The 21,032-nt window shown below is 51.6% G+C and overlaps 1 protein-coding gene across 1 annotated transcript in view; it reads right to left on the minus strand.

Annotated features, from left to right (window-relative positions):
- The window catches only part of GLTSCR1 (glioma tumor suppressor candidate region gene 1), a 38,569-nt gene that overhangs the window by 2,315 nt on the left and 15,222 nt on the right, over positions 1-21,032 (minus strand). The window contains exons 6-14 of the mRNA XM_015418973.1: positions 16,866-17,555; positions 14,927-15,252; positions 13,509-13,522; positions 11,193-11,305; positions 8,394-8,519; positions 6,289-6,350; positions 4,192-4,340; positions 2,110-2,201; positions 720-822 (exon numbers count right to left, since the gene is read on the minus strand). Of these exons, the coding sequence (XP_015274459.1) occupies positions 720-822; positions 2,110-2,201; positions 4,192-4,340; positions 6,289-6,350; positions 8,394-8,519; positions 11,193-11,305; positions 13,509-13,522; positions 14,927-15,252; positions 16,866-17,555 (1,675 nt within the window). The remainder of the gene's footprint in view (positions 1-719; positions 823-2,109; positions 2,202-4,191; positions 4,341-6,288; positions 6,351-8,393; positions 8,520-11,192; positions 11,306-13,508; positions 13,523-14,926; positions 15,253-16,865; positions 17,556-21,032) is intronic.

Raw genomic sequence — 21,032 nt, forward strand, 5'->3', positions numbered from 1 at the left:
CAACACGCCCTGCCACTTCCTCCCTGGGACCTGGGGGGGGGGTGGGGGAGGTCCAGAAAGGTTTGCCACACAGTTAAAACACTCAGGTGATGAGGGACAGATAAAAATCGCTCTGTGGGCCTCCGGCCAGCCATCCCTGCTCCAAAGCGTTATTGCACGGCGGTTTCTCAGACCACAGGTCCAATCAGACCTTTCTAACCCCTACGCTTCGTACTTTGGCTGTTTACGTACGAGAAACCTGGGTGTGACTCAGATGTAAGGTAAAACTCGCTGGCCGGGAAAAGGCACTCGGCACAAAATCAAATACGTTCTCAAGCGTGTTACTCTTTTACGCCCTGGTCCTGGATTGCCCAGGCCAGCCCGATCTCATCGGGTCTCGGAAGCTGAGCAGGGTCGACTCCGGCAAGTACTTGGGATGGGAGACCTCCTTGGAATACCAGCAGTCGGGAGGCGGGGGCAGGCTGTATTCAGCTCCCTCTCTGAATATCCTCCAGGCCCCCAGTAGAGGTCAGTCACCAGAGGTCGCCATGACTTCCAGGTGCGCTCTCTCTCTCTCTCTCTCTCTCTTCTCTCTCTCTCTCTCTCTCTCTCTCTCTCTCACACACACACACACACATAAAAAAGTGTATTACTATTTTACCTTTTGCAGAAATAAAAAAGAATAAGCGGTAGAATAAGCAAGCTATTTGAAAAAAAGATAGGAGTAAAGTCCCTCTTACCTGGCTTCTCCTTCGCTAGCTGTTTATCAAGAGCTAAAGTGGTCTTTTCTTCCTGGATGAACATCCGGTCGATCATGACCATCTCCGCTGAAGGACTGATTCTCTGCCAACGGGGAACAGAATACCGGTGAACGGCAGGCGGAAGGTAAATCAAGGGCCAGGACCGAATGTGAAGGGAACCAACCTGAGTCTCAGTTTCCCCTCCCCTTTTTTACACCCCCCCCTCCTGGTAATTTCCTCACTCCCTTTATCAGCTCCTCAATTCTTGAGGACACCGTAAAGCTCTGTACGGCGTGTACGTTGATGGTGCTGCGTATACGGTAAGGACAAATGAAATGATCCTATATTAACCGAGTAAAAATGGGGGAACTGAGGGCGAGAATCGATACATTCACCCTTTTAAAATTCCTTTCGTTTGTACACGTAACCGATACTCCCTCTCAGCTGCGGAGGCTTGTGAGCAAAAATCCTGCTTTGTGAGCTACTGGCATTAAAGTTGTGAGTGAGCGATGTGGCCGCTGCATGAATTAGTCTGCTCTGGAGCCCTCCTTCCTGAGCGGAGACAAAAAATGTGTGAGCTGGAGGCTAAAAAACTGTGAGCTGGCTCACGCTAACTCAGCTTAGAGGGAACACTGCACATTACCCCCCCCCCCCAAAAAAAAAATACCAAATGTCACAAAGTCAGGCAGCGCACTCCAGGCAGAGTCCGTCACCAGCAATGCTCCCTCAAAGCTCTGGAGTCTTGTGAGCAAAACTTCTGCTTTGTGAGCTACTGGCATTAAAGTTGTGAGCAAGAGATTTGGTTACTGCATAAATGAGTCTGCTCTGGAGCCATCCCTTCCTGAGCTAAGACAGAAATGCATGAGCCGGAGGCTAAAAAACTGTCAGCTGGCTCACACTAACTCAGCTTAGAGGGAACACTGGTCACCAGTGTAAGCTCTCGTGCATGGAAAAAGGTTTGCTGTCACCTCTTAATGAGGATTTTCAGTTCTTCCATTTGTCTTTTCCGATAAGGATTCAGACAAAGCAGTAGATAATACGTTGTGTGAGAGTCTGGTTGGCAGTAGTGGATTAAAAGGCTAACAGGCACTAACTTAGATACAGAACTGGGGTCTCTCTGGAGCAAATTCAGAAGGCTTCAGTGGCATAGAACCTCTCTGCCGCATCCCGGCTTCTCCACAAAACCACTTTGTGTTCATTTCCAATCACAGAGACAAACCAAACCCAGAAGCCCACCATTTCATGGTGACGGGCTACTGTTGTATACACTTAAAAGGCAAACTTTCTTTTTAGCCTGTTGGCAAATGAACTGGCCAGGTGAACACTCACCACTCAAGCCGAGGAGCCGACAAAGTGTTTTAAGAAGGAAGCTGCAGGCAGAGAAGCTTACCCGGGATTCCTCCAAGAGCAGCAGGCGGTACTTGTTCAACATGGCTTGGGTGCGTTTTAGAAGTTGCGCGGACACCATTTCAAACTCTTCATCTACTAGAAAGGAGCACAACGGGGGAAGGAAGGAAGGAAAAGGTTATATGCTCGCCTCCTGCAGGTGGGACGTGCTGCAAGGAAAGGCGTACGAGTTACTGAAAAGGTGCCGGTAATACATAAAGGCAAGTACTTTCACAAAGGGCATCCGCGTCAGCCCGTTGTAGTGCAAACAGTCCTCTGGCAGCTTAAAGACAGACCCATGTCTCATGGCGTGAATTTTCAGGGGCTTAGTTCATCAACTGCATTAAGTGATCTTGGTTTATTAGAAGAGGAAGAAGAGAAGAGATTGGATTTATACCCCGCCCTTCACTACCCGAAGGAGTCTCAGAGCTGTTTGCAAACTCCTTTCCCTTCCCCTTCCCCTCCCCACAACGGACACCCTGGGAGGGAGGTGGGGCTGAGAGAGCTCTTTATAGAACTGCCCCTGAGAGAACAGCTCTGAGAAAACTTGTGACCGACCCAAAGTCACACCAGTAGCTGCATGTGGAGGAAGAGAAGAAGAGATTGGACTTACACCCCGCCCTTCAGTACCCGAAGGAGTCTCAGAGTGGCTTACAATCTCTTCTCCCTCCCCCTCCCCACAACAGACACCCTGTGAGGTAGGTGGGGCTGAGAGAGCTCTTTTGAGGACCCCTTTGAGAGAACAGCTCTTAGAGAACTTGTGACCGACCCAAAGTCACACCAGCAGCTGCATGTGGAGGAGGAGGAGATTGGATTTATACCCTGCCTTTCACTACCCAAAGGAGTCTCAGAGCAGCTTACAATTTCCTTCCCCCCCCCACACACAACAGACACCCTACGAGGTAGGTGGGACTGAGAGAGCTGTTTCCTGGACTGCCCTTGAGAGACCAGCTCTGAGAGAACTTGTGACTGACCCAAGGTCATCCAGCAGCTGCAAGTGGAGGTGGTGGGAATCAAACCCGGTTCTCCCAGATGAGAGTCCGTGCTCCTCACCGCTACACCAAACTGGCTCTCTAACCTAATCAGAATCCCACCAGAGTAGATCCACACCTCCAACCCACATTCCCACTGCGGCCCAGGAAGCACCCGATTCTCACCCATTTGTATCACTGGAAAGATGAAGAAGAAGAAGAAGAGATTGGATTTATACCCCGCCCTTCACAACCCAAAGGTGTCTCAGAGCGATTTACAAACTCCTTTCCCTTCCCCTCCCCACAACAGACACCCGGTGAGGTGGGTGGGGTTGAGAGAGCTCTGACAGAAACTGCTCTTTTTCAAGGACAGCTGTGCCAGAGCCTGTGACTGACCCAAGGCCACATCAGCAGGTGCAAGTGGAGGAGTGGGGAATCAAACCCTGTTCTCCCAGATTAGAGTCCATACACTTAACCACTACACCAAACTGGTATTTCTTGAGGTCTCAGTATTATTACTTTTTATGGGGGGGGGGGGATCTATTTTGGCTCAAATGCAAGGTACCAAGTTTGTGAATTCATCCCAGCTCTAGTGTACGTGCAGTGATCTGAGCGCGTCAGAAGACGATCAAATGAATCTCCCTTGTGGGAGGGTGTTAGCTGATGGTCGGGATGTCCTGGTCGAGGTTCGGAAAAGGGGCGGAAGAACTTCTCGGCTACAAAAATCCCTGTAGTGGATGTTTCCGTCCAGGCGGTGGCAGTGTGGCGATGTGACATACGGGTCCTGAAGCCTGCTCGACAAGCAGCCGTTCGGAAAATGACTGAGCCAAGCCAGAAGATGTTTACACCGTGCAGTGACAGCGTGCGCGATTAAATGAATATAGGTTGTCTTCCCTATCCCCTACGAACATTGTTAGTCCCCTGCCCAAAATGTGTAACTGTACATCGCTTTGAGCCCACTGGGGAAAGCGATTAATAAATTGAAAGTATTATTATTATTTTTGTACCAGGTCATCTTCACTGTCTTGGTGCAGATGGCAGCAAAGGTGACGGATTCACCTGCATCTGATGGGTGGGCGGGTGGGTGGGTGGGTGGGAGTCCCAGATGAACTCACCTTTTCGGTAGTCATGAGGAGAAGGCAGCGTTCCCTGGTAGACGTGGTAGGGTAGGAGCCTGTGAGCGGCATCTTCAAACGACCGGAACGAGGTCTTGTAATCGGGGTGCAGCACGGCCCCCTGGTGTTTATGCAGCTGTTCCAGGAAACTGAAGGCAGCAGAGAAAGGTACCGGTTAGCTTCATCCGGGAAGTCATGAAGCAGACTAAGCAGGTGCTTAGGGCACCAGGGCCAGAGGGGGCACCACAAAGTTGGGGAAAGGGTGAAAAGCTTCGTTTGTACAGGATATTGTGTTATCCTAGGAATAAATTTTAGTATGGCTGCAACCAATGTTCCCTCTAAGCTGTGGAGTCTTGTGAGCAAAAATTCTACTTTGTGAGCTACCGGCGTTAAAGTTGTGAGCAGGTGATTTGGCTGCTGCAGCAATTAGTTTGCTCTGGAGCCTTCCTTCCTGAGCTGAGACAGAAATGTGTGAGCCGGAGGCTAAAAAACTGAGCTAGCTCACACTAACAGCTTAGAGGGAACACTGGCTGCAACTAAAATGGACTGGGGGTCAGTGTGGAAAGGAGGGGGGGCACCAAGATGGGTCAGCATGAGGGCAACCAGTGAGCCTTAATCTGCCCCTGAGGGTACCTCTCCCTACATCATACCCAAAACAGGCCCCAGCCGCTCTCTGTCTTCACTCTCTAGTCCCAGGCATGCCTCACTTCGCTGCAAAGATGTATTTGAGCGAAGACACGTCAACCCGGCTTAGCACAGCAGCGTGATCGTTAAGTTCTAACCTAACATCGCTCTCAAGAGCAGCACAGCGTGTGTGTGTGTGGGAAACTGATTTAGCAAATCTCACACGGGGATTCGAACCCAGGCCTCCCTGATCCAAATCCCTATCCCAGGGGCATAACCAGGATTTTTAAAGTCAGGGGCATTTTAAAAAGTCGGGGAGCCATCGCTGTGTCGCGATTCACGATGCAGATGAAAACCAGGAGACGGGGGGTGCTGGATTGACCTCCCCAGCCCCGTCACGTTGCTTCTTTCCCACACCCTGTCCTGTGGCATGGGAATGGAGGGTGGGGCTGGCTGGCAAGGTCGCAGGGAGAGGGCAGGGGAGGGGCTCCAGCAGGCAGGCTCTGCTCCGGTAGGGCGATGGCACGTTGTGGCATGGTCGCGCACAGTGGGATGGAGAAAAAAAAGAAAAACAAGGGTTTTTCGGGCGGCTTGGGCTGGATGGGAATTCAGGGGGGCCTTGGGGGTGAGCTGGGGGGGGCGGGCCCCGAGAAGCCCCACTGTAGCTACGGGCCTGCCCTATCCAGTACACCCATCTTCGGCAAAAGGTATTTCTGTCTACTCCTATTGTCACAGGATTCTGCTGACTCCTCCCCACTGCTACGGGATGTCGCCGACTCCGCCCTCTCTGCCACCTTGGTGTCCTGCCTCTCAGGGCAGCAGGGGCCTCAGACACCTGAACGGGGGAAGGCGGGTGGCATCACCGCCCCTGCCGACGCGCTCCTTCTGACTGGCTGGCTTTCCGATTCTCTCTGGGGGGGGTAGCCTTATCCAGTCCTGGTCGTCCTCCCCGGCCCCCTGTTGCTGCCCTGCTTTTAGAAGATGAAGACGATACCCCGCCCTTCACTACCAAAAGGAGTCTCAGAGTGGCTGACAAACTCCTTTCCCTTCCCCTCCCCACAACAGACATCCTGTGAGGTAAGCATGGGGCTGAGAGAGCTCTTTTGAGGACTGCTCTTTTTCAAGAACAGCTCTTATCAGAACTGTGGCTTGCCCAAGGTCATCCAGCCAGGTGCAAGTGGAGGAAGAGTTGGGAATCAAACCCGGTTCTCCCAGATTAGAGTCCGCGCACTTAACCACTGCACCAAACTGGCGGAGGGGGCGGGAGGAAGACGAGGAGGAGGAGATTGGATTTATACTCCACCCTTCGCTCGGTGTCTCAGAGCGGCTGACAAACTCCTTTCCCTCCCCCTCCCCACAACAGACACCCTGTGAGGTAGGCGGGGCTGAGAGAGCAGGATTGTGACATCCGGCCAGTGCCCTTTTGCCCTTACGACTGCACATGTACTTCCGCGGGCTTCAGTATGCACTTACCAAGCTTCCTTGCTGGGCTGCAGCATGGGAGGCTTTTTCATGCTTCCGAGCTTGCCATCGTACTGGGGAGGGCGGGAAGAACAAAGGGAAGGCACAGAGGACGTGGGCGGAGAGGAACAGAAGGAACAGGTAAGTCGTGAGTCACAAAGAGAACCGCCTCCCGCCTTGCATCCGAGAAAAGCTAGCCGGTCAGGATGAACAGAGGGCCACAGTATGTGTACCCAAGCAGGATTGTCCTGCGACCTCAGACAAATATAACACCGGGTTTCCAACGAGATGACTTTAGGCCTACGATAGTAATAAGGCTCTCTCAATACGACAGGATATGGTGACAGAAAATGAAAGAGGGGGCTAGATTTCCTTAGTTCCGCTTCTGGTATCGTTGCCGTATATCAACGACAAAGCAGCCTGTATGGTTAAGATGCTGAGCTGCAGACCGGAAGGCCGGTAGTTCGGCATTTTCGAGACCCGGGTGCCGCATGACGGAGTGAGCTCCCATCTCCAGCCCCCAGGTCCTGCTGACCTAGCAGTTCGAAAGCAAGAAATTGCAAGTAGATAAAAAGGTACCGCTTCGGTGGGAAGGCAACAGCGTTCTGTGTGCCTTGACGTCTAGTCATGCCGGCCACATGACCATGGAAAATGTCTTTGAACAGCACTGGCTCTTCGGCTTGGAAACGGAGATGAGCACCGCAACCCTAGAGTCGGACTCGGCTGGCTTTCGAGCAAGAGAACCTTTACCTTTTTACCTAAATAGGTACCGCTTCGGTGGGAAGGTAACAGCGTTCCGTGCACCTTGGTGTTTAGTCATGCCGGCCACATGACCACGGAAATGTCTTCGGACAGCGCTGGCTCTTCGGCTTGGAAACGGAGATGAGCGCCGCATCCCTAGAGTCGGATTCGACTGGCTTTCGAGCAAGGGGGAAACCTTTACCTTTATGAATATACAGCTAAGCATGTCGCTCGATATTAATTGGCAAGAAGGCAGGAGGTAGGCGGATAAGTCGGAGAGTTCCAGCAACGAGATGATTTGTTGCTACTGGTTTGGAAAGTTGATTAAAAACTGATTTACTTGATGCAGGTATGAGAATGGAAACTGTGATCTGTTCTGTTTGAATGGAGGAGTCTTCCTCCGGTGCAGCAGCAGAAAGCAATCTTGCCCCGGAGGAAAAGCACAGCTGTTAGCAGCACAGACCTGCAGGATCCACTGTATCTGATATATTTGCAGGGGGGTGGGATGAATTTTGGAAATGCTAAGCGTGCACATCAGACCGCCATTGATATTATGGCTATATTTATTGTATAATAATAGACCATGTTAAGAATATGTTGCGTGTGCCAAAAGAGTATAGTATATTTTGGCAAACTAATAAGAAAAGAACAGAAAATATACATTAAAAAACAATATAAAGGTACCTGGAGGAAAACATATCAAGCCAAAGTGGGCAAACCTGTCAAATAATTCTTCGGGAAAAGACGGGGTAAAGCTTAGAAATTACCTTTAATATATGTTCCTTTTTGTAGTAGGAAAACCACGCAAGAAAACCTTCCTTAGAAGGAAGAATTTTTCTTTAGAACTGACACATAAGGCGTCTGCTTCCACTACACAGGATTTGTGTCTCCTTGCAGAACTACATTAAAGGTAAAGGTTTCCCTTGCTCGAAAGCCAGTTGCATCCGACTCTAGGGGGCGGTGCTCATCTCTGTTTCCAAGCCGAAGAGCCAGTGTTGTCCAAAGACGTTTCCGTGGTCATGGGGCCGGCATGACTAGACGCCGAGGTGCACGGAACGCTGTGACCTTCCCACTATTTATCTACTTGCAATTTCTTGCTTCCGAACTGCTAGGTTGGCAGGAGCTGAGGCCGGAGACGGGAGCTCACTCCGTCGCGCGGCACTCGGGTCTCGAACTACCGACCTTCCGGTCGGCAGCTCAGCATCTTCACCTCTGAGCCACCCAGAACCACATTAGGAACGGCGATGTTTAAAATAATTTTTACCACGCCTTTCTCTTTTCCTCCAGTGCCATTCTTCAAAGAAATTTTGAAAAACGTTAGAAACAGATAAAATAGGTAAATAAATCTGCCTGCAAGCACGCCCTCCCCTCCTCACCTGCTGCTGGACTTGGGCCTGGGCCGAAGGGAGGAGTTGGGGCAAGCTCTTTCCGAGGACCTGGAGCTGCAGTGGACCTTTCCCGAGGTTCAGGCTGGACACGGAGCTGATGACTCCAGGCTTGGTCTGCCGACGAAGCAAGGAAGCAAGTTTACACCGGAGGCATTAGAATGGATTAAAAACACAGCGGATGAAGGAGGCAGCTGGCGACAGAAACAGCAGGAAAAAACAGGTTGCTTACCTGTAACTGGTGATCTTCGAGCGGCCGTCTGTGCAGTCACACCATGGGATTATGCGCCTGCGCCGATTCAGATCAGCAGAGGCGCATAATCCCATGGGTGTGATCAGAGCTATTTTTGGGCAGGAACGCACAGGAACGGAGTTCCGGCTGGCTCCCAAGTTGGCCACGCCCAGCAGGAACTCATTAGCATAACAGGCCACACCCAACAGCAGAAACTCATTAGGATTGGCTACACTAGGGGCGTGTGGCCTAACATGCAAAGGAGTTCCTGCTACAAAAGAAGGCCCCAGGTTTTGACAACAAACAAGGTAAACAGAATAAGAAGCAAAAGGTGGGTGTGACTGGATGACCACACTTCTGGTAACATGGGGGTGTGGCCTAATATGCTAATGAGCTGTACTGTGAGGGGTGTGGCCTAATATGCAAATAGGGTTTTGCTGTTGGGTGTGGCCTATTATGCTAATGAGATCATGCTGGGCTTTTTCTACAAAAAAAGCCCTGGGTGTGATGTACAGAGACCATGAAGAAGATCCCCAGTGCTCAAGCACGGCCACTACCGCTGCAGATGCGGGGTGCATGGCTGGAAATCGACTCACTGAGATCTGACATCCGAACATTAGTGGTTTAGAAATATTGTCAATGCTTAAAAACAAAGCAGAATGATTTGGACGGACTTTCTGATGTGACTTGTTTATTCTTCTGGCACCTCGCTGTCTGGGTTTCATTTTCCCGGGCCGGGGAGCGATGCTCCCTCTAAGCTGTGCTGTGAGCAAAAATTCTTCTTTCTGAGCTACTGGCATTAAAGTTGTGAGCGAGCGATTGGGCTGCTGCATAAATCAGTTTGCTCTGGAGCCGTCGCTTCCTGAGCGGAGACAAAAAATGTGTCAGCTGGGGGTAGAGATGTGAAGGCCCGGGAAAAAACCGGAAAAATTCGGGGGGGAAAACGTTTTTCCATTTTTTTCCTGAAGCCTTTTTGTTTTTTTCCGAAAAATTGGAAAGATTGAAAAAAGAAAAGAAAAGAAAATTGATTATGGAACGTTTTATTTTAACATGATGAATAAAATATTAAGACAAGGTGTTCAAATATTTTCCAAATCATTTCTAAAAAATACCTATGGTATCAGATTGATCTAATTTCTGTGCACTGAGGACAAGCAAGTCCTAGGTTACCAACTGAACTCTCCAATGCAAGAACAGGATGCATTTCTTCCTTTAGGAGGTGCGATTGTCAGAAAATAAAAAAGTTTCAGTTTTGTTTTTGCATGTGGGTGGGTATTCTGTAATAATTGTCTGGATACACTATATTTTTAATATGCTAGTTGTGATAATTTCATGCCAAGTAAAAATGTCCATAGTCATATTTTATGCTCCTAAAGTAACAGAATGACTTTCAAACTAGAAAAGACAAAAGAAATGCGAATGTAGCATTTTTTTCAATTTTTCCTACAATGCCAAGACCACGGCCATACAGCCTGGAAAACCTACAACAACTAATATCCATATACAGTTGATAAGAACTAAAACCAGAGTAAAAGAGATCCAAGGTGGCGACTTACAAATTTCTGTTCCAATTCTGGACTGCCTGGCCATTTACTGGGAAGGGGAGAGGGAACTTAAAATGAAATATACAGGGGGGGGGGAGGGGAAGGGTGCCAGCCAGTGCAACCAACCATTGCTGCTCTCAGCAAAAAGCCTGGTGGAACATGTCTGCCTTACAGGCCCTGTGGAATTGCACTAGGTCCCACAGGGCCCTGGTGTCATTTGGCAGAGACTTGCACCAGGTTGGGGCCAGGGCCGAAAAGGCCCTGGCCGAGGATAGCCGGACATTCCTAGGGCCAGGGATTACCAGCAAGTCGGTATCAGTGGAGCGCAAAGCTCTCCCGGGGTGCTTCCCAATGAAAGTCAAGGAACAGCAACTGATTTCCTACTACAAGTGGCTTTAATTCAGATACTAAAGAATCTAAAATAAAAACATGTAATATTCATTTATGCCTGGCGGCTCTCAAACACCTGACGTTTATTCGATGTGGGGCTGTTCAGTGGGGCTACTTTGGCCACCCCCTGATCTAGTCTCTTTGAATGTCTTTAAATAAATGGGTTAAGTGTGTTAAATTCCCCTAGGATGTAAAAAAACCCCAAACAAACGAATAATCCAATTTCTCCCTCCCCAATGGTTTAATTTATAGGAGGGGTGGTTCTTTGTTAATTTCTTTTTTTAACTTTGTGCCTTGTACCCCACTCTCATTGAGGAATGAAAAGCAGAAAGCGTTTGCCCAGTGGCTCTGAAATGTATCGCTGCCCAGTCCCCAAGGATCGATCTCATTCCTGGAGTTCTGAGGTGGTACACCCTGCACAAGAACTGGGCCGCCTCCATGCACGTGTGTATGAAAGAAAGGGCTCCAGCCGCCATTGTCTCCAGTGCGTTTAACAACAGTAAACCCCTTCCAGGTGAGACAGCGTTGCGTCCGGATTCCGTACAGAGACCAAGTGAAACCCATGACGCGGGAGCTAAAAAAATAAACGATTAGGCAAAGAACAGCGGTGACAACGGAGCCCACCTGAACTGGCTGCTGTATGGCCAGAGGGACTGCAGGTTTTCCTTGCCCGGTGGACGTTTTTCCGCCAGAAAGAGCCGAGGAGCCACTGGAAAAGGGGTTGCTCTCCGTGGGAGCTGCAGCGGCAATGGGGTGGGGTGGGGGGAAGAGAAGAAAGAAGCTTACAGAACAGAGCAAGGTCAACGGCTAATTATTTCATTTATTTATTTACTTATTTATTCGATTCATATCCCGCCCTCCTTGCGCAGCAGGCTCAGGGCGGCTCACAGCAGTTAAAATACGTTAAAGCACAGATGCATCGAGACAATGCAGTAACACGGTATTCAAAAAATGGCAATCATAAATACAGATAAATACAGATAAAATGCTGATGGCAGTAGCCTCCCATAAGGTCACAATACACTGGCTGTTATTGTTCGAGTTAACAAGGAGGGCCTTAACAGTTCAGATGTTAGCTGTTCAGATGTTATCAGTATATAATCAGTGGCGGCTCCTCGCTGAAGGCCTGGTGGAAGAGCTCCGTTTTACAGGCCCTGCGGAACTGTAAAAGGTCCCGCAGGGCCCTGATGTCTTCCGGGAGCTCGTTCAACCAGTGTGGAGCCGCCACTGAGAAGGCCCTGGTCGAGGCCAGTCTGGCATCTTTCGGACCAGGGGAAGTCAAGACGGTTTTGAGACCCTGACCTCAGTGCCCTACCAGATTTTAGTTCTGTCCAGAGTTTGGCTCATAAGAAAAAGAAACGTACTGTCAAGTTGTCGGAGAAAGGGATCCCACAATCAGACATTACATCTCTCTTGGATTTTGTCTACAAAGGCTCAGGGTGCAAAAAATCTAGCTGCCTCCCAGCAACTGGGATGCTGATGAAGGCCAGAAAGGTTTATCTTCTGTGCCAGTGTGAGAAGATCCTGGCTGCCTCCTCCTCCTCCTCCCCTTACTTCCTTAGTCTCTGCATCAAACAAGCCGCCACGCACTGAAGGAAGGCAAAGGCTGTGATTTCCCAGCAGGCTTGGGCTTTAATAATAATTAGGTGCCAAGTCGCAAACAGCTTGTGGCGACCCCCTCATGGGGTTTTCAAGGTCAGGGATGAGCAGAGGTGGTTTGCCACGGCCTCCCTCCGCAGAGCAAGCCTGTGTCTTCCTTGGTGCTCTCCCATCCAAGTACTAACCAGGGCCAGGGGTCATTTCTTGCAGGAGCGCACAGGAGCGGAGCTCCGGCAGTAACGAGCCCAGGGGGCGGGCACATGCAACAAGCCCCACCCCCTTGCTCCCAGCAGCCCTCAGTCAGAGCAAGAAGCAGCCAGGTAAGCTGCAGAGCTCCCCCCGGCCCAAAACCGTCCAGTGGCACCTTTAAGACCAAGTTTTATTCAGGTACAAGCTCTCCCTCCTCTGTGAGGACAGATCTGCACGACAGTCCCGCCCCCAATAGCTAGCAGTCCAAAAGAGTCGGGTGGAGCCTGAGCGGTGGGTGTTGCCTTCTGACACACTTCCGGTGATGTTGGGGTGTGTGGCATATGCAAATAAGTTATGCTAATGAGCTCCTGCACCTCTTTTTCTACGAAATGACCCCTGACCAGGGCTGACCCAGCTGAACTTTTGAGCTCTTTGTCTGAGCTATACAGAGGCTGCTTGAGCTCTGGACCCTCTCAATTACGCAACGTCTACAAGAAAGAGGAATACGGAGAGACCAGAACACACCAGTGAGAACAGAGTCTCTCTCTCTCTCTCCCCTTGCTGTTGCAAACAGATCTCTGTGTCTTCAGCTTCTTCCAAGGTGGCTCTTGGAAACTCCTTAAAAAAAAAAAAACTCCCCACCCTGACGTGCCTCAGAGCATAACCGTGAAGCCGTTCCTGCTATGTGGCAGCAACTTAAAAAAAAAAAAAGACCCTGGCCATCCTTGAAGATACTTAAGCAGTAAAATGTCCTTTTAGAAGAGGAGGAGATTGGATTTATACCCTGCCCTTCACTCAGAGTCTCAGAGTGGTTTGGTGTCATGGTTAAGTGTGCGGACTCTAATCTGGGAGAACCGGGTTTGATTCCCCACTCCTCCACTCGCACCTGGCTGGATGACCTTGGGCAGGCCATAGTTCTGATAAGAGCTGTTCTTGAAAAAGAGCAGGTTCTGTCAGAGCTTCTCTCAGCCCCACCTACCTCGCAGGGTGTCTGTTGTGGGGAGGGGAAGCGAAAGGAGTTTGTAAGCCGCTCTGAGACACCTTTGGGTAGTGTAGGGCGGGGTATAAATCCAATCACTTATCTTCTTCTTCCCCTCCCCACAACAGACACCCAGTGAGGGAGGTGGCGCCAGAAGTGTGTCAGAAGGCAACACCCACCGCTCAGGCTCCATTGGACTGTTTTGGATTATGAGAATTATTGCTTGGATTATTGCTTATCACAATTAGCCCAACAGTCTAATATATGGACTGATTGGGTCGTACCCTGGCCAGTGTGAGATGCACGTTTAGAAAAATCTAGAAACCCCTTCTTAGTATGTAAACACATGGAAATGTGGCAGTGAGGATGGACTGGTATCCACTCCCTTCACTCACACAGAAGAAGAAGAAGGAAAAAGGAAAAGAGGAGATTGGATAGATACGCGTTCCTTCACTACCTGAAGGAGTCTCAGAGAGGCTTACAATCTCCTTTCCCTTCCCCTCCCCACCACAGAAACCCTGTGAGGCAGGTGGGGCTGAGAGAGCTCTGACAGAAACTGCTCCTGAGAGAACAGCTCTGAGAGAAGTTGTGACCGACCCAAGGTCACACCAGCAGCTGCATGTGCAGGAGTGGGGAATCAAACCCGGTTCTCCCAGATTAGAGTCTGCGCTCCTAAGCGCTACACCAAACTGGCTCTCAGTTGTGCACACCTAACATAAGAACATAAGAGACGCCAATGTTGGATCAGGCCAAAGGCCCATCCAGTCCAGCACTCTGTGTCACACAGTGGCCAGAAATACCAGGTGCCCTCAGAAGGTCCAGCAGAGGGGCCAGGACACTAGAAGACCTCCCACTGTTGCCCCCCCCCAAGCACCAAGATGACAGAGCATCCCTTGCCCCAGAGCCCCTATTTATACCTTGTGGCTAATAGCCACTGATGGACCTCTGCTCCATATGCTTATCTAATTCCCTTTTGAAGCCGCCGCCACCACATCCTGCGGCCGTGAATTCCATGTGTTAATCACTCTTTGGGTGAAGAAGGACTTCCTTGGTGGTCCTCCCATCCAAGTACTAACCAGGGCCTCTGCAACGCACGACACATGTGTGTGAACAGAGGGGAGTCCACACCCCATACACACAAGCTGGTGGAGCGGGCAGATCAGAGAGAAGGAAACTCTCTGCTTTACCTCTCCACAGGGGTCATTTCGTAGAAAAAGAGGTGCAGGAGCTTATTAGCATAACTCATTAGCATAACTTATTTGCATATGCCACACCCCCTGGCATTACTGGTCTTAAAGGTGCCACTGGATTGTTTTGGGCCGGGGGGGGGGAGTGCTGTAACTTACCTGGCTGCTTCTTGCTCTGACTGAGGGCTGCTGGGAGCCGGGGGTGGGGCTTGTTGCACCTGCCCGCCCCCTGGGCTCTTTACTGCCGGAACTCCGCTCCTGTGTGCGCCGTCAGTCTCAGTGTGCACAGAAGCGAAGGGTCACAGAAGCCCGGGGGATGTAGTGGGAAAGAGCCGTTCTTTTTGTGTGTGTGTATGGGGTGGGGGGAAGACCCTTAGGGACAACCAAAAGACAGTTCTCTCGACTTACGTATTGCTGATTTGACCAACACGGGCGTCTGCGGCTGCAGCAGTGCTGCGGGCTGCCCCGGCTGCCCTCCTCCTCCTCTCTGCAGCTGGCCCTTTTCAAGCACAGGAGCCACCTTGCTCAGACCCGTCGTGGAAGGCTGAACGGTGGCAGGCACAGGTGGGTGGCTGTGGACCGGCGGCGCCTGAGCGGCTGTCACGGTGACCGGCTGCCCCTGGCTGCTGACCAGGACGGAAGAGGGCTGGCCGCTGAACTGGCTCAAGGCCGGCGGCGCCTGGCTCGTGGAAGTGGGCTGCTTTGTTTGCAGGATGATCCCCTGGGGCACCTGGGTGGGATTCAAAAATAAAAGGGGGGGGATGAATAAAATCATCCTCCGACGAAAGGATTCAGCTGTTTCGGGAGGGGAGACAGTTACGACAGCCGTTCCTTCGAACATGTGCAGTGTTCACACAGTGAACAAAACCCAGGGGCCATCAGGAGGTCCACCGGCAGAGCCAGAACTCCAGAAGTCCTCCCACAGTTGCCCCCCAAGCACCAAGAAGACAGAGCATCACTGTCCCAGACATAAGAGCATGAGAAGCCATGTTGGATCAGGTCAATGGCCCATCCAGTCCAATACTCTGTGTGACACAGTGGCCAGAAATACCAGGTGCCGTCAGGAGGTTCCACCAGCGGGGCAAGAACTCCAGAAGCCCTCCCACTGTTGCCCCCCCATAAGCACCAAGAAGACAGAGCTTCACTGCCCCAGAGAGAGCGTTCCATCTACACCTTGTGACTGATAACCACTGATGGATCTCTGCTCCAGACGTTTCTCCAGTCCCCTCTTGGGGCTGTCTGTGATTGTAGCTGCCACCACTTCCTGCAGCAGTGAATCCCACGTGTTAAGGACTCTCTTGTGGCTGGCTTCTGTGGCAGCTATTTTGTGACAGACAATTTGTGGCTGCACTCACTTCACCATGTCAGGGAATTCCAAAGGTGCCCTCAGGCCCAAAAATGTTGGGGACCCCCGAAGTAGGGCAGTCTTTATCTCTAAATATTCAAAGACAGGAAGGAAGAAGGCTTTCCCTCCCATGCTCTCCGGTCTTCATGACTTAAGCCAAACAAAGACACTTAACTGGTGAAGCAAGTACAGAGCTGGGTTTGACTGGGAAGTTATCAGGACAGGGAATTCCCAGGCTTTGGAGTGGCAAGAGGAGCAATAAGCGCACAGGCCACTGAGCTCAGACCACCGGTGGTACCATTTTAAATACATTCGGGCCCCTTTCGGGCTGCTGTGGGCCGATTCAGAGCCTCTGATCTGAATCGGCTTGCTGCCGAATTGCTGCCGAATTTCGGCAGCAATTCGGCCCCATTATATCCTATGGGCCATTGAAATCCATAGAGAACAATGGAGGTGATGGGGGCAACCTGTTTGGGGGCCCATAGAATTGGACCCCCTGGTCCAATGTTCTTGAAAGTTGGTTGGTATCTTGGGGAGAGGCTCCAGCAGCTACCCTGAAGGTTTGGAGGCTCTCCCTCAAACCCCCTCCCCTCCAGCCCCCAGAATATACCCTATGTTTTTGCCATTGACTTCAATGGCCCATAGGATATAATGGGGCCGAAATTGACATGCAGGAGTCTTTCTGCCCAATTCAGCGGAATCCAAATCAGGCTGATTTTTTTTTTTTTTGGGCACACCCCTAGCTTGCATTTCAAAAACAGAAAGGCATTAATTATGAGCGAAAAGGGAAAAGGTATGAATAGGAAAGGGGCCGGAGGAAGGCCCAGTGTCCAGATTCTCTTTGCTGCAGCAGACCAGAGGCCTGTCACAAACATCAGATCTGATCTGAGAAAGCTGGACCCTGCGAGTCTCTAATGGCATCATTTGGTCGCATGTGTGTGGACTCCAACAGGCTCGTGAGAGAGACCCGACTTCTTCCCACACCCGTTCCTGTTTACCTGCTGAAACCGGTCCATGAGCTGCTTCTGCTGAGGTATGGAGGCCGGGATGGCAGAGAGGGCCGGGAACTGGTTTGGAACCATCTGGAAGCTCCTCTGCTGCTCCGGCGTCAGGTGGAGAGCCTGGGTTGGGGTGGGGGGCTTGATCGGGCCCTGGGTGGGGAACTGGAGCTGGAAGTGGGGGGAGTGGGTGTGCTGTACATCGGGCGGAGGCTGGAGCCGGGCCTGGGCATCGGCCTGCGGCTGGAGCTGAGTCGCCAGCTGGACTGGCAGCTGCAGGTGTGGAGGGGGCGGCAGCGGAGGCTGCCCCTCTGGCTGGGCCTGGGGCGCTTGGAAGGGGACCTGAGGCTGTGAGGGGGGGCGCAGGGGGTGCTGGCTGGGGCCGTGAGGGGAGGAGGCGATCTGGTTCTGGATGACGTACAGGTTCTGCATCTGCGTCTGGGGGGTGCAGGACCGTGACAGGGGCTCTGAGGGCGGCCGGGACAGAGTCTGAGGCTGGGAAGGGGGCCTCGAGTGAGGCCGGGAGGGCGGCCGGGAGAGAGGCTGAGGCTGCGACGGAGGACGGGACGGATGGGGGGACTGCATCTGGGAGAGGTGCGCGGGCTGGAGCTGGGGGCTCTCCCCCATGGAAGGATGAGGTAGCGAATGGGACGGGGAGGCTCCGGGAAGCTTCTGCTGTCCCGAAGGCAACTGGAAAGAAGAACCAAAAAAAAAAAAAAAGAGGAAGAAGTCGAGTTAGAAGCATGCCGTGTGACTGTTTCTCTGCGGGTACCAGAAACCGACAGAAACAGCCAAGAGTTTTCATATCCCGAAGCTCTCGGTTGCCAGTTTCGAGAGTGAAAGAGACTGATTGTTTCCTCCTTCATTCATCTCCGGCTCACACTGGGGGAGAGACCCCATGCCAGGCGGGGAGGATTTCAGGGAACAGCGCTAGACTCCCAGGCTACCCCACTGAGAACACTCATGGGCACCGGCCAAATTTAGTTTGCTGCCTCAGCAATGCTTGGCTGCAGCAGATGTTAATAAAATAGGAAAGGTGCATGTTCTTCAGGATGATCTTGCAAAGAAGGAGAAGGAGAAGAAGGAGGAGGAGAAGAAGAAGAGGAGGAGGAGGAGATTGGATTTATACCCCACCCTTCAGTAGCCAAGGGAGTCTCAGAGCGGCTTACAATCTCCTTTCCCTTCCCCTCACCATAACAGACACCCTGTGAGGTAGGGGGGGCTCAGAGAGCTCTGACAGAAACTGCTCTTTTCCAAGAACAGCTGTGCCAGAACTACAGCTTGCCCAAGGTCATCCAGCAACTGCAAGTGGAGGAGTGGAGAATCAAACCCGGTTCTCCCGGATTAGAGCGCGCACTTTACCACGACACTAGATGGCCATTGAGCGGGGGGGGGGTTGAACTAGATGGCCGTATGTCTCCTTCCATCTCCAGGATTCCCAGGAACTTAAAATGATTCTTCTAACTCCACCTTATTTACCCAAAGAGCCAATTAAGATTAGCCAAAAGCTTCCCTCCAAAAGCAAATTTGGGGGGGGGGGGGAGAGAATTGGTAGCACCAACTGAGTTCTTGGGTATAAATCAGTGCCGTTCCCAGAGTAGGCAGGAAGGCACTCTTTTCCTTTGAAGAAAGGGGTGTGGGTGCTTCTCAATCCCTAACCAGAACACACCACCCTCCTTCTCTGTCTGTGAGAGCCAGTTTGGTGTTGTGGTTAAGTGCGCGGACTCTAATCTGGGAGAACCGGGTTTGATTCCCCACTCCTCCACTTGCACGTGGCTGGATGACCTTGGGCAAGCCATAGTCCTGGCACAGCTGTCCTTGGGGGGGAAAGAGCAGTTTCTGTCAGAGTTCTCTCAGCCTCACCTACCTCACAGGGTGTCTGTTCTGGGGAGGGAAAGGAGATTGTCAGCCGCTCTGAGACACCTTTGGGTAGTGAAGGGCGGGGTATAAATCCAATCTCTTCTTCTTCTTCCCTCACGAAAGGAGAGCTGGATAGCAACTCCTGGGCCACAGTAAAACCAGGCTAACATTAAACACAATCCCCCCGCCCCCCCACCGCTGCCATCATTACTTGGTTCTCACAGTGTCGACACTCTCCTCGGCCCCAAGAGAAAGCCTGAGCTTGGAGCCTCGGTTCAGAGTGCATCGTGTGCCTTAAGGTCAGACCAGGCAAGATGCTGGGAGATCTGGAAATGGATCTCACAAGAGGTTTTTACTGGTAAATAGCAACCATGAGGGGTGTTCATACCAGGACTGTGGTGCTGTGGGGAGGGGCTAACTCCTTTCCTCTTCCTCCGCACTGGTTTCCCCAACCAACCTTAAACAGTGCCCCCCCCCCAGTTAAGAACACAGGAAGAGCCCTGCTGGATCAGACCAGTGGTCCATCTAAGTCTGGGATCCTGTCTCACACCATGGCCAACCACTTCCTCTGGAGGGCCGACAACAGGGCAGAGAGGCCGAGGCCTTCATAAGAACCTCAGAAGAGCCCTGCTGGATCAGACCCAGTGGTCCATTTAATCCTGCATCCGGTCACAAAGGGGTCAACCAGTTCCTCAGGAGGGCCAACAACATGGCATAGAGGCCAAGGCCTTCATATTAGAAGAGCCCCGCTGGATCAGACCAGGGAGGCTCCATCTAGTCCAGCATCCTCTCTCACACAGGGGCCAACCAGTTCCTCCGGAGGGCCAACAGCAAGGCATAGAGGCCGAGGCCTTCCTCTTATGTTGCCTCCTGGCTCTGGCATTCAGAGGTTTAGTGCCTTTGAACATGGAGAGACCTTTTAGTCACCAGGGTCCATCCTCCATGAATCTGTCTGATCCCCCTTTAAAGCCGTCTATATGCCCGTGGCCATCGCTACATCCCCTGGCAGCAAATTCCACAGTTGAATTGCTTGTTGTGTAAAGAACTACTTCTTTTAGTCTGTCCTGAATCTACTGCCCACCAGCGTATTAGCTGTTATCAATCCTTGTAGGATAGAACATGCAAGCAACCTGTATGCTTATTCTGAGTGGGCAAACAGCAACACTTCAGGGTATTTGAGGTCAGGATAGTCGTGCATGAAAGTCTTAAAGCCTACTCCCCTGGTTTCAAATTGCACCCCCCCACACACACTGCTATTTACCAGTAAAAACCACTGGGGAGCCCTTTCACAAATCTCCCAGAGCTCTGCCTAGGTTGTATGGAGCTACTCCGTTTTTGCTTCTATAACAACAACTGGTGCCCTCGCATAGCAGCAGGGCCTTTGCTAATCCCCACACCCCCAAAGCCAATCCATTGCTATGTTTCAATGCAGGAGGAGGAGGAGGAGGAGAAGGAGGAGGAGATTGGATTTATCCCCCGCCCTTCACTAGGAGTCTCACAGCAGCTCACAAACTCCTTTCCCTTCCCCTCCCCACAACAGACACCCTGTGAGGTGGGTGGGGCTGAGAGAACTCTGACACAAACTGCTCTTTTTCAAGGACAGCTGTGCCAGAGCTTGTGACTGACCCAAGGTCACATCAGCAGCTGCAAGTGGAGGAGTGGGGGAGTCAAACCCGGTTTCTCCCAGATTAGAGTCCGCGCACTTCACCACTGCACCAAACTGGGTCTCTCAAGCATGCAAATGCATCAAGTTAACATCTCGTTAATACCCCCCCTCTTGCTTAGATTTGAAGATTGCACAGGAAGTAGGGAAGGCACATTCTGGCAGGAAACAGAAACATCCCGTGTCTGCACCGCACAGCCCTGAAGGGACAGAGGAGACGGTGGGAGCGGAGGGGGAGGAAGAAGCGACAAGAGGTAGCGCCCGCCCACCACCAGCAGCTTCTGGGTTAGTGAGGATCGAAAAGGACGGAAGGAAGAGCAGCAACAGGGAGAGGAAACGGTCAGGCCAGGGCCACACGCTGACAGCAGGATCTTGGAAGAGGAGGGGGAAATGACAGAACACCTTGGCCTGTGGATGGTAGCTGGTTTTTCTGAACTGTGTGTGGAAGGTGCCGCGAAGAGTGTCAGCCTGCGCCTGGTGACCGACAGCTTGCATTTTACGGGTGGAAGCCCTCAGGCTCAACTAAATTGAAGGAAAGGGCTAGAGATGTGAAGGCCCGGGAAAAAAATGGAAAAATTCGGGGGGGGGGGGCCCCCCGTTTTTTTCTTGAAGCTTTTTTTGTTTTTTCCCCGAAAACTTTGACA

Source organism: Gekko japonicus, unplaced genomic scaffold (genome assembly GCF_001447785.1).
Source record: "Gekko japonicus isolate JY-2015 unplaced genomic scaffold, Gekko_japonicus_V1.1 scaffold3065, whole genome shotgun sequence".
Classification (NCBI taxonomy): domain Eukaryota; kingdom Metazoa; phylum Chordata; class Lepidosauria; order Squamata; family Gekkonidae; genus Gekko; species Gekko japonicus.